The 19,000-nt window shown below is 44.0% G+C and overlaps 1 protein-coding gene across 2 annotated transcripts in view; it reads right to left on the reverse strand.

Moving 5' to 3' along the window:
- The window catches only part of afap1 (actin filament associated protein 1), a 50,184-nt gene extending 31,408 nt beyond the window's left edge, over window positions 1-18,776 (reverse strand). The window contains exons 1-4 of one of the 2 annotated variants that reach the window (XM_080457996.1): window positions 18,568-18,776; window positions 14,657-14,836; window positions 4,588-4,674; window positions 2,143-2,221 (exon numbers count right to left, since the gene is read on the reverse strand). In XM_080457996.1, coding sequence (XP_080314122.1) covers window positions 2,143-2,221; window positions 4,588-4,674; window positions 14,657-14,836; window positions 18,568-18,765 — 544 coding nt within the window. In that variant the 5' untranslated portion in view covers window positions 18,766-18,776. Of the gene's footprint in view, window positions 1-2,142; window positions 2,225-4,587; window positions 4,675-14,656; window positions 14,837-18,567 lie in introns of both variants that reach the window. The other variant, XM_080457995.1, reaches the window with a different exon arrangement.
- Window positions 18,777-19,000: the final 224 nt, after the last annotated feature.

Consider the following 19,000-nt stretch of genomic DNA (forward strand, 5'->3'; position numbering starts at 1 on the left):
AGATATTATTATTACGCAATCACAAGTTATGGTGCCGACTGCGCAAAAAAAAAAGAAGCCATTGGCGCTGACGTTTACAAGCCCCCATGGGAGATTTATGTCAGTCACAACACTGGATTAAAAAAAAAAAAAAAACACATCCAAATCGTAAATGAAAGTTTTCCACACTTTTCCCCACAAGGACATTTTTCTTGCACCAATACATGCATTTTATTATGTTTATTATCAATAAAGAGGTCAAAGTGAAAATGAAAAAGAAAATTAGGTCGGGTCACGGTGAACGTATCGGCGCTGATAGCTCAAATGAACCACGTCAGCCCTATTCACCTGTTTCCTAGGCTGTGAGTTTTCCACTTCCTGTCGATTGCATTGGATATCATTGGTCATCTGACCAGTTTCATTGGATTTCATTGGATCAAATCGACAGGAAGTGGAAAACACACAGCCTAGGAAACAGGTGAATACAGTATACTTAGCTGTCATCCCTCTACATCAAATCTTTTCACCGAACATAGCAGATCTACTAGCTCACAATGCCTTGCATTGCAACATGTTGTGAACTTGTAGATCTATGACTTTTTTGCGGTATGTTTGCCTAGTTTCGCCGCATGTTCGCCTACTATGACGTGCCCAGAATTGGGACGCTAGGGTTAATGTTTGCACGCACGCACGCATGCACACACACGTGCACGCACATCCCATGTTGAACTTCGCTGTGCAAGCAAACTATAAACAATCTCAGATTTTCGATCTGTGAGTTTTGGCACCGTACAGCTGCAAAATGGGGAAATAGCACCTCCAATAAACACTGAATAAACACATTCATTCAATAATAAATCCATCCTTTTGTGATTGTTATTATTGCTGTCTGGGGGTCTTTGTCACGTCACAGTCCTCAGGGATGGGGACCCCCAGCATTGTCATCATCAGGGATCTGAGAGCTCAAAGCAAGGGATTTACAGTCAGGCTTTAAGGACATTTAGTACAATACTTTGTCCTGTTTCCCAGGCTAATCACAAAAGATCTCATTCTAACACTCTCTCTAAGTCTCTATAAGTTATTAGCCATTACTTATTGTGTTCAAAGGCTCGCCACTAATCAAGTTAAAGCCTTTTGGAAGTTAATATAATGTTTTCCCGCCCGAAGTGTTGTTCTGTTGTTTTCTTTTGTTTTTTTTACCACATTAAAGGAGTAGTTCACCCAAAAAAAATCTTATTTTCTATCAATTACACACCCCATGAACCTTTGAATTCAGAGTCAAAGTCTGGCAGGAGACTCAAAGAGACTGATCATCAAATTATTGGCTTAGGAATGCGACAAAAACTAAAATATCTCCATGAATTCAAGGCTTCATGAGGTGAGTAATTGATAAGAAAGTATATTTTTTGGGTGAACTACTACTTTAATCTTGGCGTCCTATTGTTGGGCAAATCTTCTAAACTAGAGGTGTCTCAGCCATAGGACTTGCAGCATGCCACTTGCTTGGTTTGGCAAGACGCTGCTGTGTGTCCTCCTCAGTCTCAGCAGGCCAACGTTACAGCATCCTGCTGGTGGCATTGGGCACGTCGTTGCCTGGTTATTTCCTCTGTGTCACTTTGTCTGGTCTTGCCTGTTCTGTTCTCAGTGAGATTTAGCCCTTTTCTCAGAAAGCTGGAGTTGATGATGTATGAGCGTCACTGGTCTGAACTTAGGTTCTAAGCGTATCAGGGGAAACATGTGCACATCGGTGTTGTGTCTGACACATCAGTGCCTGTTGAACATCTTCATTCTCCACATATTTGCATTCGACACCTTCACAACGTTTCGCAATGCAACTGGTTGTGAGGATGTGTGGCTCAGCTCTTTTCGCTCTTTTCCGCACAACGAAGAACAGTATAATGGGGCTTAACTGGTTACATTACACTGAATGTATGGTGCTCAGCCCCAGGAAGCTGTGGTTTGAAGGTTTAAGTAACGCTGAGGAATGTACAATCAACACACACACACACACACACACACACACACACACACACACACACACACACACACACACACACACACACACACACACACACACACACACACACACACACACACACACACACACACACACACACACACACACACACACACACACACACACACACACACACAGCTCCTCACCTTGGTCCTTGCAGTCGGTGTGTGTGTGTCCGTTCTCGTGGGGCACCTCTCCATCGGAACTCGGCCTCTCGCTCGACACCTTCTGATGGAGAGAGAGAGGGAGAGAGAGAGACAGAGAGAGAGAGAGAGAGAGAGAGAGAGGTTACGCTAACACCACAACCAAACAGTACAGGTAAAATGCCTTTACCAAGATGTTTTGTTTTTCCCTGAGCGCAAACGTATGTTTTGAATGAGCTCTAAGAAATTGGGCCTCTTCCTTCCTCTTCCTTGGTGTTACCAATGATACTAATGAAGGCTCTGTTCCATTTAGTGTAGCACTGTGGTTCTCAAACTTTGTTAGTTTCAAGAACCCTCATAACTCTGAGAGTGTACACATGGAATCACATGGTCTTAAAAATGCAATATCGGTACTGAACACAAAATTAATCGGTAAACGGATATCGGCCAAAATGTCTACATGGTGCATCCCTAAAATAAACCTTTATTTGGACAAAATTAGGTACAGACACACTTATGAACCCTACTGTATTGCACTTCTTAAGAGCATCTACAACATCTTATGTCATTTATTTATTACCTCTCCATCGCATAAAGCTGATCTACAAGTTGACAACGCGCCGTGATGTTGTCAGCAGGATTAGCTATTTTCGGTATGGGATGCAGTCTTACGGTGACGTATAGATCAGACTTTTATGGTCAAAATAATTAGGTTGTGTGCACTGTGCCAAGTTGGGAGCGGTTTGTCATTAAAAACCCCTCTGATCTAGCTGATTTTCCACCACTAAACACACACACACACACACACACACACACACACACACACACACACACACACACACACACACACACACACACACACACACACACACACACACACACACACACACACACACACACACACACACACACACACACACACATGACGACTACAGTAGGGCTCCAGTATTAGCAGCGATTTACCTGCTTTTCCAAATGAAAACCAATAAGAGTGTTTTTTTTCCCTCACCTCCCTATAGCTTAACTCCAGTGCCACATGTAATGAAGTGTTATTTGGCACAACAAGTACAGCTTTTTACGGCCGCGCGCTGTCTGTGCTCTAATAGAGCTGGGAGACGCAAGGCAGGCAGCCCCCTGAGGGATCGAGAGGTGTGTGTGTGTGTGTGTGTGTGTGTGTGTGTGTGTGTGTGTGTGTGTGTGTGTACTTGTACTACTATACTTATGAGGGCCAAACATCTCCACAAGTATAATAGTAGAATTTTTGTAATAGATGTGAGGAAAAACATTTTTAAATCGCCATTCTTAAATGTTGATGTCCTCACAAGAATATTAATACAAGCATTTGCGCGCATGTGTGTGCGTGTGTGTGTGTGTGTGTGTGTGTGTGTGTGTGTGTGTGTGTGTGTGTGTGTGTGTGTGTGTGTGTGTGTGTGTGCGCGTGTGCGACTGCTTAGCAGGGCTTGGCTAAAACTGTATTTTCAGGCCTGATATCAATAAAAAATGAAACTTTTTAATGAACGTATTAATCGGTCTCATATGACTTTCTCAGAAATGTGCTGATCACTTCAAGTTGATTATTATTTCATTATTTGCAACGCAACTGTAAAAATCACTCCTCTGCAAAATGCAGAGGAGAACAGCATTTCCAAATTAAATGCTGGTGGCGTCTTTTAACCTCATGAACCCTAGCGTCTCTAGGGCATGTCGGAATACATTCGGCGAAAATAAGCGAAAATATCCAACCTATTAGCTCACAGCGCGCCGCAAGGCGACACGTTGTGAGCTTACGGGTCGGCTATTGGCGAAGAGATTTGGTGTAGAGGGAAAAAAGAAGGGACTAAGTATAGACCAAGGATTTCCAAACTTTTCAGGCCGCGACCCCCCAAAATAATTATATTTGAACTGGGGACCCCCCACCCTGACAAGCACTTGGAATTGTTGAGGCATTAGATTTAGTTTGACTCAGTTCCACAGATAAATATTGTGAAAATAGCTGATCTACAAGCTCACAACGCCTAGCTTGTAGATTGGCTATTTTCACAATGTTTGCCACTTTCTTATGTAATATTTGACTATTTGGTCAATTTGTTATTAGAAAAGGTCTTAAAAGTCATTAAATTGTAACTTTAGAAATGTGCAGATACCCTGTATACACTTATACTGTACGTATGTTGGTTTGTTTACTGTTGAGTGAGAAAACAATGTTGCACATTAAGCTAATCATCTGGGGACCCCCCAAAAATTATTTGGGGACCCTCCCGGGGGTCCCGACCCCCAGTTTGGGAACCACCGGTATAGACCGCAAGGGGGCTCCCTGGTGGGTCGTTAGGGTATCGTAAGTGGGCCCCCAAATAATTGGCAAACCAATACGATTTTATTGATAATGATATTATAGCATAACATCATGTAATAATTTGTGTGTGTGTGTGTGTGTGTGTGTGTGCCCACCTTTTCCAGCTCAGGTTTGTGTACAGGCGATCCATTGCCAGCTCCATCGGAATCTGTGTTCCCGTTCAGGCAAACCTCTCTCATCACCTTGAGCGTGAGACACAAACAACATGTACGCTATTAGCAAAGAGAGAGACACACGCACGCACGCACGCATTTTGATTTCGTTTTTGTCATAGTCTTTTGAATACAATTCCATTTTGTTTTAGTCATATTTTAGTCATCTGAAATGTTTTAGTTTTTGTCTAGGTTTAGTCGACTTAATATCATAAGATTAGAGTCGACTAAATCTACAGTTTATTTAGTCGACTAAAATGTATTTTGGCGGTGCCTTGATGGCGACGTAATGGCTGATTTGCATATGGAAAAAGGTTGTCGACGAGCATTTTTTTGTCATGGTTTTAGTCGACAAAATCAACACTGTCCGCCCATGTAAGACACCTAGTGGCATTTCCATCCAGGGCCCTTTGGGGCTTTTGGGGGATTCTTGTCATAGAAAAGTGTGGGAACGCGTGTCCTGTCGTAACCAATGGGCGGATTTCACATCGGAGCATCATCCTACGTTTATTTCCTCATGCGATTGCCACATAATTAAACAGCTCATTCTTTATGCCTGGAGAACATGCCTGGTTTAATGCAACACATGCGGAACACTACCGTTCCACACCCCTCTCTCTCGCTCTCTCTCTCCCATATCGTCTCTGTTGGGTGGAAACCTCATATGTCCAAAACTGTCACTTCTCAGGATTCATATTCAAAAACAGCAAAAGTAAACGCACCACATTTCTAGCTTGCGTGACGCTTGTGTGACGCTGTAGTATGATCAAGCAGGGCGTTAATTTACAAAAAAAAACACAACAAATATGGAGATATGAGGTTTCTGCCCGACAGCAACGATATCCAGTCATGCTATTGGCCGCCAGCCAGCAGTACATAAAGAACAAGCACAAACACATGCAGGGGGGGGGGCTGTGGTCTGGTAGACACATTACACCAAAGTGTTTTACTACTATGCCCATTGGAAGCATTATGCAATATAAAAAGGTCCAGGTCTGGGGGAATGGGAAACGCATGGGGTTGTGTATGTACTGTTACAGAGCGCCACTACGGCGTATTACCGTGTGACCTCGCGGGACCTCCAGACCTGGCAACCAACCCCCCTTGCCGTCAGATCTGGCAACCCACGGTGGGCTGTGGAGGCTGTTGTATATGATGTGCGTAGAGAGGGATGGATGTTGTTAAAGACGTGAATGGCCGTTCTCTCTTGCGTATCGTCGCTATCGGGGCAGAAACCTCTTATCTCCATATTGTAACTTTTCGTGTTTTTATTCCATAAATGAACGCCCTACTTGATCATACGACAGCGTCACACAAAAGCATTAAAAAGTACCAGATCCACAAGCTCGAAACGCGGCGCGAAGCACCCCGTTTTGAGCTTGTGGATCTGGTACTTTTGATGCTTTTTTTTAAAATCCTGAAATGTAACAGTTTTGGACATATGAGGTTTCCACGCAACAGAGACGATATGCAGACAGACACACACACACGCACATCTACACACACTAGAGCCAGACCAATGCCAGATTGCTGGGTCCTACGCCAAACCAGATGTTAAGAGATTCCTAGACCACCGACGTTTTGTCTGAAGTGCTACATTTTATAAATCGATAATTATTTCATTTGTTTTAGATTTGATTAAATGTTTTTATTCGAGAACTTTTGGCTTATAAACAAACCAATAAATAAAAAATAAACAACTTTTTGATATGTCAACCAAAACTGGACTTTATTGGCCAGCTCACAATGGACATGTAGAGGCTTGTACTTTTGTAAAATCACATAGAAAATGATGACACGGCCCAAAATAAGGACGCCAGGTTGAAATTGGTCAAAACTGGGACACATTGGCTGCATAAATTGAGAAAATATGCTGCTATTAGTCCCAAAGTGACTGCAAAAGATTCCTGCGATTTGTCTCAAAAAGCTTATAACCATTATATAATGACGCAATGTGACATAGTTCTGTTTACACAATGCTGTACCCCCTCCAACAGTATATCCTTTCCCCATTTTCAACTGTTTTTATTATATTTTGACGCTTGCTTTGGCGATGTAAACGTCTGTTTTCTCATGCCAATAAAGCTCCTTTTTGAATTGAAATCGAATTGATTTGCATAAGTGCCGATGCCGATGTAAAGAAAACCAGAAATGACAATATATATTGCTCTGGCCAATTATGTGGGGCTCTAATATGCACAGTCTCTGTTTCACAAACACAATCTTTCCCTGCATTTCCCTGTTGTGCACTCTCTCGCGTTCGAGTTCTTCAGCCCATTGCTTTTGGCTGGGACGGAGTGTAATTGGGCTAGCGGAGGGAAATGACAGGCTGTGGCTCAAATGGGGTTTGGCCCCGGATCGGGGGCTCGAGGGGCCTGGGAGGACGGAACAGAGCTCCACTAGTGGTGTACTTGTGGTGATGGTGTTTTTTACTGTACTGGAGTATTTACAATTTTCTGTACTTTTACTTCTACTCCACTAACATCTCAGAGGCAAATATTGTACTTTTACCCCACTATAATAATTTTACAACTTTAGTTACTATTTACTTTTTAGATTTTGATTATTATAACAAGACAAATACAAAAACATTAACCACTTTAAGTACATTTGGATTCCAACACTTTTGTCATTTTGAATTCCGGACTTTTACTTGTAACAGAGTATTTCTACATTGCAGTATTGATACTTTTATAGTTTTTTTAACATTTGATTACTTTTTTCCACCACTGAGTACAACGTCCATCTATCGCTGGAGAGCTGGCCGGTGCGCGGGTCGGCGCCAGCTCTACAAATCAAGCGGAGCGTAGTGTGTGGACTGCGTGCGGTCTGGTTTCAGAGTGTTGATGAGACACACAGCTACTCATAAAAACACTCCATTACTGATGGAGAAGTTGTTTCTTTTAATTGCTTTTTGGAGTTATTTCTGACTGGAGGGAGAGAGAGAGGGAGGGAGGAGTTCAATGCTAAATCCTCAAAACCACATGAACCCTATAGTGTCCCTATACTGGAGGGTGAACATTCGGCGAAAATAGCAGATCTACAAGCTCACAAAGCGAAAATGCCTGTAGATCTGCAACTGTTTGGTGAAGAGGGGGAAAAGGCAACACATTCTCACTCCCAAGACGTCAAACGGGTGACCTTTGACTTTTGACTTTGAGTAACGATTCGGGTGACATTAGCTCGGCTCGAGTCGGACTTGGTAACGCTCGGCACGGCGACTCGGTCGCCTGACGGCTCGCTCGGCGGTGCCTTTCGGCGGTGGCTCAAGTCCCTATCCTTGGGGCGAACAGGCCCTTCCAGTCAAACGTTTGATGTTTGGTCACATTTGTCCCAAGAAGTCACAATATGCATTTTGTGGAGTGAGTGTGTCGGGAAGGAGGGTTCTTCTTCCAGGGGCATATGCACTGGGTGAGCAGCTTTCATTGCAGTGAGTGGATGAGGATTTTATGTGCCCTCTCCAGTTAGAATATACCGTTTAGCTCAATTGCTGTGCCCTCTCCTTCAAATATCTTTATTGACATTTTCAACCAGTATGTGTCCAACCACTGTGGATGTAGTAACATTTTATTCATTTTATTCCCGGATAGCTTTAACCCCAGACCTGAGGTCGATTCTACAAATGCCTTCTAAAATAAGTAGTTCTTACACTTTCAAGATTTTCCAAAAATGTCCAAAAATAGCAGATGTACAAGGGTCAAGAGATATAATTTCCACTACAAGTACTGATCAATGCTACCCACTGAAAATAGCAGATCTGCAAGATCACAAAGCTTAAACACGTCGTTGAGCTTGTCGATCTGCTATTTCCCCAGGGCACGATACCCCGCTCGCAACTCAAGGCCTTACTGAGGGTATGGTGATATTATGTGAGGATATGGGTAGATAGGACGCTTTGAGCAGGGACCTGGGGGCTTTTTCTTGTTATGGAATTCAAAACGCCAGCAAAAACACTGCAATCCAAATATGTAATGAACTACAGGCTGCAGTGAAAGCCTCCCTCGGAGAGAGAGTCGGTTACAATGAAAACACGGCGCCAAAAAGATGAATTCATACGTCTTATACGGGTGATTCGGGGTGAAACGCTTTAAATGCATGCCGGACGACAGACAGTAGCAGTAAAATACACCGGACCCTTACCGAGACTGCAGCGTCAAATTCACACACTTTCGGAAAAGAACGCATAACTCGATAAAAAGTGTTCAAAACGCGGAGTTTTCTGCCAGAGGCAAAACTGCACACATGCACACACACGCACACACACACACACACACACACACACACACACACACACACACACACACACACACACACACACACACACACACACACACACACACACACACACACACACACACACACACACACACACACACGCACACACACACACACACATACACACAGTGGTGTTAAGTAACTAAGTACATTTACTCAAGTACTGTACTTAGGTACAATTTTGAGATACTTTTACTTTACTGGAGTATTTCCAATTGTCTATACTATATAACTACACTATAACATTTGAGTACTTTTTCCACCACTGCACGCTCGCGCGCACGCACGCACGCACGCACGCACGCACGCACACACACACACACACACACACACACACACACACACACACACACACACACACACACACACACACACACACACACACACACACACACACACACACACACACACACACACACACACACACACACACACACACACACACACACACCTTATTGCCTCCATACCTTCGTGGGGAGAGGGGGGAGGGGGGGTTAGGACAGCTTCCAAGAAAGAGAGAAAGAGAGAGAGAGAGAGAGAGGGGGAGGGGTGGCGAGAGATGAAAGAAAAGACAGATATTGTATTATAGTCGCGACGAGAGAAAGAATAACAACTGGGCCATATTGAAGAGGAGGAGGGGGGACAGAGGGGGGGGTTGGAAGGGTGGGGGTCAGAAGAAGAAGAGAGATGAGGTAATAAAGGGGAGAGGAGGGGGAGAAATGCATAGAAAAAGGAGGAGGACCCAACCGTTGGAACGGCGTTGGGGGAGAATGAGGTAAGGACACGATATGGACATGTCTGTTTCCATAAACACCACGCCATTAGCGCACACACAGCGTCTGCTAGAGCCATTAGCTAGTCAGCTCTCTGGAGGACCTTGAGGAGTAACTCCCCTCTCCTCTCCTCTCCTCTCCTCACAACTCCTCCCTATCATTCTGCCCTCTCTCCTGGGACCTCCTCTCGTCTCCTATAATCTTCTCCTCCCTCTCTCGTCTTCTCTGCTCCTCTTAAAGGAGTAGTTCACCCAAAAAAAATACTTATTACACACCCCATGAAGCCTTGAATTCATGGAGATGTATTTGTTTTTGTCGCATTCCTGAGCCAATAATTTGATGACCGGGTCATCGGTCAATAGAAGACTCAGTAGGAGCCAGTGGTGTAAAGTAACTAAGTACATTTACTCAAGTACTGTACTTAAGTACAATTTTGAGGTACTTTTACTTTACTGGAGTATTTCCAATTGTCTATACTTTTACTTCTCTACTCCACAACATCTCAGAGGCAAATATTGTACTTTTACTCCACTACAATTATTTGAAAACTTTAGTTACTTGTTACTTTGCAGATACACATATATTACATTATTAAACATGCATTAAGCACTTCAGCCCTATTTTACAAATAGGACACGACGCGTTGTGAGCTTGTAGATCTGCTATTGTCAAACATTTTATTACTTTTACTTTTGGTACTCTAAGTACATTTTGATACCAGTACTTTTGTACTTTTACTCAAGTAAATTTTGAATTCCGGACTTTTACTTGTAACAGGGTACTTCTACTTTGCAGTATTGATACTTTTACTTAAGTAAAGCATTTTAGTACTTTTTCCACCACTGGGTAGGAGCATAGACCGTAAAAAACGTCATGCCATTGATTTCTATAGACCTTAAATGAAGCCAATTTTTCAGCGATTTTCAAATCCGCCATCTTTCTACATCCGGTCCGAAATGCAACCCGAAATTAATGCTATTGGCTGCAACCACAGCCAATAGCATTAATGGGACCATAATGTATACTAAACGGATATCTTGACGATTTAAAAATACTTTAAACTAGTGATTGAAAACATAAAGTGTTTACGAAAATGTTTACTAAGGTAATAAAATCAAGTGTACTGCAAACGGTAGAAGGTGAAAGAACGACATCTGCTGGGCCATTAATAGGAACAGCAGGCTGAACGAGAACCCGGAAGTGAGCTTCAATTCCAGCATAGGGGGTTTGCCCCTTGTGTAGTCTCCTAGACTCATTAAATTATTGGCTTATGAATAAGGATAATTCCTTTTAACAGGACGTTCATGAAAGTCCTTGCGGGCTTGTTTCCAATGAGGGCCTGTGAGCAATTAGGGGTTAAGAGTCTTGCTCAGGGACAAATTTCATTTCATCGACACATTTGCTGGCGTGGCCTGGAATCGTACCTGGGGCAACCAGGGCCTCCGGCTCCCTAGGCGGGCTCACAAACCACTCAGCTATGGCTGCCCCTCAATGAATGCAACAAAAACGAAAAAAAATCTCCATTTATTCAAGGCTTCATGGGGTGTGTAATTGATACAAGATAAGTCATTTGTGTGTGTGTGTGTGTGTGTTGAAGCTGTGTTGGCATGTTGATTAGGTGTGGGAACTGTACCATATTTCCAAAAAGTTGATGCAAGTTAAAGGAAGTCAGTACATTAGTACACACACACACACACACACACACACACACACACACACACACACACACACACACACACACACACACACACACACACACACACACACACACACACACACACACACACACACACACACACTGTGTGTGCTTGCAATACTTTGCCATGCTTTCTCCCTGGATCTATTTATTGCGGTCGCGTTTCCTTTCTTGCTTAAATACATTTTACTTCCTTGTATGATTTCATGAGCTGCTGCAGTGCTGCTATTCAGCCACAGAGAAGAACGCTGCTCTGGTTTTGGACTCCGTGATTGGTCAAGTTCAAGGAATCTGTGCTCGAGTTCATGGTCTTTTATAGAAATACATCGCCGGCGAATCCCCGCCCATTCAGCCTGGCTTCATTATCCTGGCTGGACACAGCCTGTCTTGACATAGCCTAGCTCGACAAAGTTGCTCCTTTTCAGCCTGGCTTGGCGTCTGAGGAACGGAATAAACGAGGCTTTTCGGACCCGACTTTGTCAAGCCTGGATTTGGCTTAAGGCCAGGCTTTTTTAATTCACCTTTTGAGGAACAGGCCCCTGGTCAGTTTGGAATGAAAGCCAGGCTTTTCCTCCGTGTGGAAAAGCCTGGTGACGTGAGGTTAGGTTGCAGCTTGCAGGTCCATTGGTTCCATCCAGTAAACAGACCGGAGACTAATTGCCATTTGGGACAAGCAATTGAATCAGGTCCTGAATGCCTCTGGTAACCACTGCTCTATATTATTCACATAGAGGCCATTTAGCTGGCAACCCAGAAAAGTGCCCATCGGTTGTGTAGTGGTAAAAAAAAAAAAAATCTCCGCCTCAATTTACAGTATGTGTGTGTTTGTCTTCCTTCTGTGCTGCACAATCAACTCCCAACAATTGATTTAACCCTGAGATTGTGGGGAAAAAAGGATGCAAGTTCACCCCGTAAGGGGCCAAATGGCTTCCGGTTTGTCTGTACACGATTTGCGTACAAAAACAGTTGCCTGGCCGCCTTGCAAAGTCTCACTTCTTGTTGGTAAAACTGCAGGGAAATTTGGTTGGCAGAAGGTAGTGGATCAAAAACAAGAAGGGGAGGTTGGGGCTTAGAATAACACTACGGGTCGTTGGGGATAAACAGCGGTTTCCAGAAGGCCCTCAGGAGAGACATGCAGAGGTGAGGAGGAGGGTTGTTGTTGCCATCGGCCAGAAACCCTGTATCTCCATATTTCAACTATTTATGGGTTTTGCTTCGGAAATTAAGGCCCTACTTCATCATACAAAAGTAGTGAAAATAGCAGATCTACAAGGCTGTATTTTCTCTAGTTTAAAATGTTTTCAAAACAATACTAAAACAAGGAAAGATTTTGGACATAGAAGGTTTCCTTTACAGAACCAAAGGCCAGGCAAAGACCCCCCCTCCCCCTCCGCCCCACTCCGACTGAAACCAAATCGCTCTGAGGTGCCCGCTGGCACCTCAGAAAGCTACACACAGACGGAGAGGGGCCTCGGACCCCCAAAAAGAAAAAAAAGGGGCCCGTCCCCCTCCACCGTCCGTTTGATGTTCGGCAGGGTACGTTTTGTTTTGTGGTTGCGGTTGACTTGATCGTGTCCCGGAGAGACAGATCAGAGAGAGAGAGAGAGAGAGAGAGAGAGAGAGAGAGAGAGAGAGAGAGAGAGAGAGAGAGAGAGAGAGAGAGAGAGAGAGAGAGAGAAAGATCAGAGAGGAAAAGGGGGGAGGCAGGAGTGAGCGAGCCAAAAAAAATAAAAGAAGACATCACAGGGATCAGGGAAAGATAACGAACCAAAACATCTTATAATATCAGAGAGAGCCGATCAGAAAACACCTGCTCACTGCCAAAGCCACCGCTCGCTCGCATGATGTCAGAACAAGGAAACGGCCAAGCTGTACTTGAAAGAGTTACGCTACGTCTAATTTTAACTTTCTGACGAACATCCTCGGTTCGAGGATTGTTGACGATTTCAGCGACCTTTCAACATGAGCCGTAGCTAAAAACACACACATCTCTGGTGTGAGTCATGCAGTGTTGCGTATGAGCCTTTACTGTGTTTGACAGTTCTGCAGTTAACAGAGAAAACCGCCACATCACTCACGCCTTTCAACTTGACATCTTCTTTGGGTAGTAGACATGGCTGCAACTATCAATTATGTTCTCAGCAATTTATACTATCTAATTGCTTTTTCGATTAATCTAATAGTCGACAAGTGTCAACCAGTAGTGCTATGATAGCAGTATGCCTTTTGACAAATAGGAACATTTATCTCACTGGCTAAATGGTTGTCAAGGCTGAATGGCACAGTGTTTTCTACAAAGCAAAGGAACTTAAACTCGTATGTCTTGTGACGATCCCCCTCCAAAGAGCACCTGATTCCAGTAATACCTAATTACAGACCCATGCAGCGCTCCGATATTCTTTTGACGTGTATTTAGGTCCTACTGTTTTGAATTTCATTTGATAGGGTTATGTTGGTAGGAGAGTAAACTCTACCCTTAGGTGACTTTGTACCGGCCTTTGGGAGTTGGTCTGGTCACCATAACGGCGTGACGTACCATTTCAACCGCAAAGCACAACTTGGATGCGTTCGGTGACAAACATAGAGGGAAATAACAGGTTTTTCCCCCCATGGTCCAGACTCTTTCAATCCCAGAGACAATTCATGACATTCACGATGCGCGCACCCCCCCCCCCCCTCCAGGGGTCAAAAACTCTTTGAACATTTCAACAACCTGCAGCCATGCTTTCTGTCAACCTTGCAAGTCAGGAGAATGTTTCAGCACCGTCTGATTCCACCACACATCTGTGGCTGTTCTAACCACATCATATCTTCTTCCTGTTGTAAAACGGTTCCTTAAATCAACTGGCTGGACCTGTTCTGTGCTTCTCGGCGTGACGACAAAATGTGCGTCTCGTTGTATCCGGTTACCCGTTGGTGTCCCTTGAGGGGGTTCCAGGGGGTCCCCCAGCAAAATGTGCAACGTAAGTTTAACCACTTTAACCCTACATACATCGATTTGAAAATACCCGCTCTACAAGCTCACAGCATGCCGCAATGAGACACGTTGTAAGCTTGTGGCTCTTCTATTTTCAAACACATTTGAGAATAAATTGAGAAATCTTCTCTTCTGGGAATCCCTGGCACTAAATCTTCTCAGATGGAGGTCCGCGGCCCGAATGCATCAACACGGGATTCCCTTGAACCACTGACTTAACTGAGCTTCTCGGGTGTGGCGACAAAATGCGCGTCTCGTCGTGTACCGTGTCACCCGTTCAATCCGGCTTACCTTCAGCCACTCTTCAGCCTGCTCCTTGCTCTGCACGGCCAGCACCAGGGCGTCTGCCCCCTGGTGGACGATCTTCAGCTCGTGCCTCTTCTTCTTGCCGTCCTTGGGCACGTGCGTGATGCTGCAGCCGGACAGGGACAGCTCCATCTGGGGGTCCTTGTCTTTGGACGACTTGTAACACTGGAGGAAGGAGAGCGAAGAAGACGAGGAACGTTTTAGTGAAAAGTTTGCGAAGTTAGTTCTATGGCAGGGGTCTTCAATGTTTTTTCAGGTCAAGGACCCCTTAGCTGAGAGAGAGATGAAGCAGACATATTGTATACAATTGTGTTGCAGCTAAACTGTTAAATATACATAGCTTCATAGACATTTAACCACTTAAACTTTCAATACTTGGTAAACTTGACCGTTGGCCAAAAATAGCCGATATAAAAGCTTGCAACGCATCGCAGCGCGATGCGCTGGGAGCTTGTAGATCAACTACTTTCGGCAAATGGACCCCCCAGAGTAAGGATGCTGGGGTTCAACTCTGAGGACCCCCTGGGGTCCCGGACGCCTATTGAAGACCCCTGTTCTAAGGTGTGTTGAAAAGGGTTGGGATCCATTGAGGAACCGCAATCGGTTCCATCACATTTTGGAGACGTTTCAGAAATAGTTTTTATCACACTGTCAGAGCTGGTATGTGGACTTCATGTATGCTATGCAATTACAAATACCGGTGGTTCTCAAACATTATAATTTCAAGGACCACCCTAAATCTGAGAGCGTACAAATGGAACCAAATGGACCCGTACGGGTCCATTTGGTTCCATTTGTACGTTCTCAGAGTTACACAACTGTAAGCGTAACATAACCGTGAGCTAAACTTGTCACTCAGTCAGCTTAAAGGGCAAGACCACTTTGGTAGAGGTTTGGGTCGTGTAGTTACCTTGCCATGATGTAACTCCAAAGGTGGGCAAGAAATCAAAAATAATTTCTCCATTGATTAGAAATTGATAATTCAAAATATGCTCCTCATTGACTTACATTGTACGGTAAAACAGCTCTCAAAGTCACTCTTTTAGCACAAAAACAAACGCAAACAAAGTTGATTCAGACAATATTGAACATCACCAAACCCAGTACTGTTTTTTTTTTTAAATAAAAATGTCAACTTCCTGTTGATTTTGCCATTTTTAATAAGTAGAAAACCCGGACTGGATCGGCGGATCCGGATCCAGATCTTCAAATAGTAAAATCAACAGGAAGTTGACATTTTTATTAAAAAAACAAACAGTACTGGGTTTGGTGATGCTCTATATTGCCTGAATCAACTTTGTTTGGGTTCATTTACGTGCTAAAAGACTGACTTTGAGAGCTGTTTTACCGTACAATGTAAGTCAATGAGGAGCATATTTTGAATTATCAATTTCTAATCAATGGAGCAATTATTTTTGATTTCTTGCCCACCTTTGGAGTTACATCATGGCAAGGTAACTACACAACCCAAACCTCTACCAAAGTGGTCTTACCCTTTAATGTTAAAAACAAGTCGACTTATTCTGGGTGAAGGCAGTGCTAAAGTAGCGGCCCACCACCGCGGAGTCTAGGAGTCCAAATCAACGACGGTGCATCCGGCTTTGTCAAGCATCTAATAGTACAGTATAGACACTATCATGTACGTATAGACTCTATACGAACATAGCCAGGGATCAATACAATTTTCGGGTTTCTGAACCGGTCGGAGCGGAAAAAATGTTACGCCATCAGGTGGCCGGAACCAACCACTGGTCCAAAATGATTCCCCTAGTTTAGTTGTTTAGTTTGGTGTAATTGTTTGGTTTCCTTTGATATAATAATGGTTTGGTATGTCCATTTTCTATTCTAACTCGTAGCGTGACTAGCGAGTCTAAACTAATTGAGTCACATTATGTGGGGAACAAAAACAATGTGACGCCAACCGGAACCAAGATTCTTTTTCTCCTTTTTTGTAAACCGGATCACACGGCTAGTTTCAGAACGAATACCAGGCTTTCCTCCATGGTGGAAAGTCTGGTGACGAGGTCAATACGAACACAATTGGCCTGCGTGCAGGGGAGGGAAGCCGGGGCGGGGAGGGTGATATTGGTCATTGCATGTACTCCTACGGGCTGGGGTGGCGCCTGTCAGCAGGGAGTGTTGGGCGGGAGGAGTAGGACGATGGCTCTACGTCCTCCTGGTGGGGGCTCCTCACTGGCAGGGGAGTCGGTAGGATACAACAGCAGTGACAATACACAACGTGTGGGGAGGAATTAATTGGCATAACGACTAAATTGGGGAGAAAAGGGGGTAAAAACATAAATGGGCACCGTTGCACATTTCTGCATTTCGGTTCAACGTCAGACAGCCTATCGTTTAATAGCCAATATTGGTCAGCATCTTGGCTAAGTCCAGATATTGTTATGTAGCTGCAGCTGCGTTGATTTCCCCAGTTCTTTGTTTTGGCAGCTGTCCCCCCATCATCTTTAACTAATCAGATGATTTGTTATTTGGGTTATTATTCTTTCAGGGGTTACAAGACCTACTAGCAGCCAAGAAGAGCATGATAAATCAATTGGCCAGCTGGAAAAAAGACACAGCAGATAATTAAAGGGGGATGCAACCCTAGGCTTAAGTATCGTACTGCAGGGACATATAAATGACGATGAGGCATGAGAATATCGTTTTTTTTTCACACTCCCGAACCACACAAAAAAGAGCCAAATCCCTGCAAGAAGCACCTTTGTTTGAACCTCGTGTTGTCGTGACGCCACTGTAGCTAAACCAAATTATACTGTGATGTAAACAACACAGCTGCAGCTAATGATATTAATAATGGGCGTGTGTGAATGTGCAAGCATTGACGTGGCACACCCGTGGCTCTGGGAACACCTAAGAATAACACACCCATTATTAATATCCTATAGCTGCAGCTGATGCTTACACTAGCCTGCCATGTTTGAACCCATTGAACTCATTCATTGCCAGAGTAAATAAATCCGCCACTGCCAGCGTTTTTTCCTTTTCCTTACCTTTTCAACTAGTCACATAATATTTATCTCCAGTATGATCGATCCCCAGATCGTTGCTAAACACGGAGGCTTTCTCTGTGCTTCCGCGAAAAGAAAAAGAAAATCATCGCGACCCCCCGTTCACTAGTTATTGGCCGTTGAATATAGCATGTCTCGTCAAAAATGCAGAGGAAATCCAGGGAGGTGAGAAAAGGGATTTTTTTCCAAATACGCTAACCAGGAATTGAATGGTGGAGGAGATCTTGCGATCACGTGATCTCCTGGATCTGTGTGTTACTGAGAGTGAAATAGTCACTCATATCTTAGCAAAGAGCGCCATCTAGTGTAAAAACTAAAAACACACAACAGGAGTCAAAAGACATTGTTGGCGATCTGGGCTGTTTTTTTTTTTTTTTTAAACGGAACCAGGAGATAACGTGATCCAAAGATGTACTGCTCCATTCACTTCCTGGTTAAAGTATTTGGCTCCTGTGTTTTACTATGTATTTTTGTCGAGACATGCTATTTTTAACGGCGTATAACAAGCGAACGGGAGATCGCGATGCCTTTTCTTTCTTCGCGGAAGCACAGTGAAACCCTCCGTGATTAGCAACCATCAGGGGATCTATCATACCGGAGATAAATATTCTGTGACTACTTGAAACGGTAAGAAAATCGAGAAATCCCTGCCACTATTGGCAATTATTTGTTTTATTTGATTGGCACTGAATGAGTTAACGGCAATTATTTGTGTGACAATTAATTGTCAACTGTAATTGTGACAGCACTATGTGTGTGAGTGTGTGTGTGTGTGTGTGTGTGTGTGTGTGTGTGTGTGTGTGTGTGTGTGTGTGTGTGTGTGCGTGTGTGTGCGTGCATGTGTATGTGTATGTGTGCATGGTGTACCAGCAGCTTGTTGTCCTTGATGACACACAGCAGCTTGGTCCACTGTCCGAAGCGCTTCTTGCGCAGCAGGAAGGCACAGATGCGCGCGTCCTTCACCAGGTGCATGGACGCCTCCTCGGACGGCCACTGGTGGCGCATCTTCTGGCCGCCCTTGCCGTCCTCCTCCTCCTCGTCGTAGGACTCGTACGAGCTGCTCATGGCGTCCGAGTCGTAGTCTGGATGATGGAGGAGACGATGGATGTATTAGGGATATGGGACCGGCTTTACTGCACAATGCCATCCAGTGAGATAACTCGACATCCGTTAAAATCAATCACATATTTAGAATATTGCGATAATATTGTTAATCGTGAATGAATGGACATGGAAAAAACAACATGCAGAGAGCGAGCAAGAGAGAGAGAGAGAGAGAGAGAGAGAGAGAGAGAAAAAG

Source organism: Gymnoscopelus braueri (genome assembly GCF_963280865.1).
Source record: "Gymnoscopelus braueri genome assembly, contig: SUPER_15_unloc_1, whole genome shotgun sequence".
Lineage (NCBI taxonomy): Eukaryota > Metazoa > Chordata > Actinopteri > Myctophiformes > Myctophidae > Gymnoscopelus > Gymnoscopelus braueri.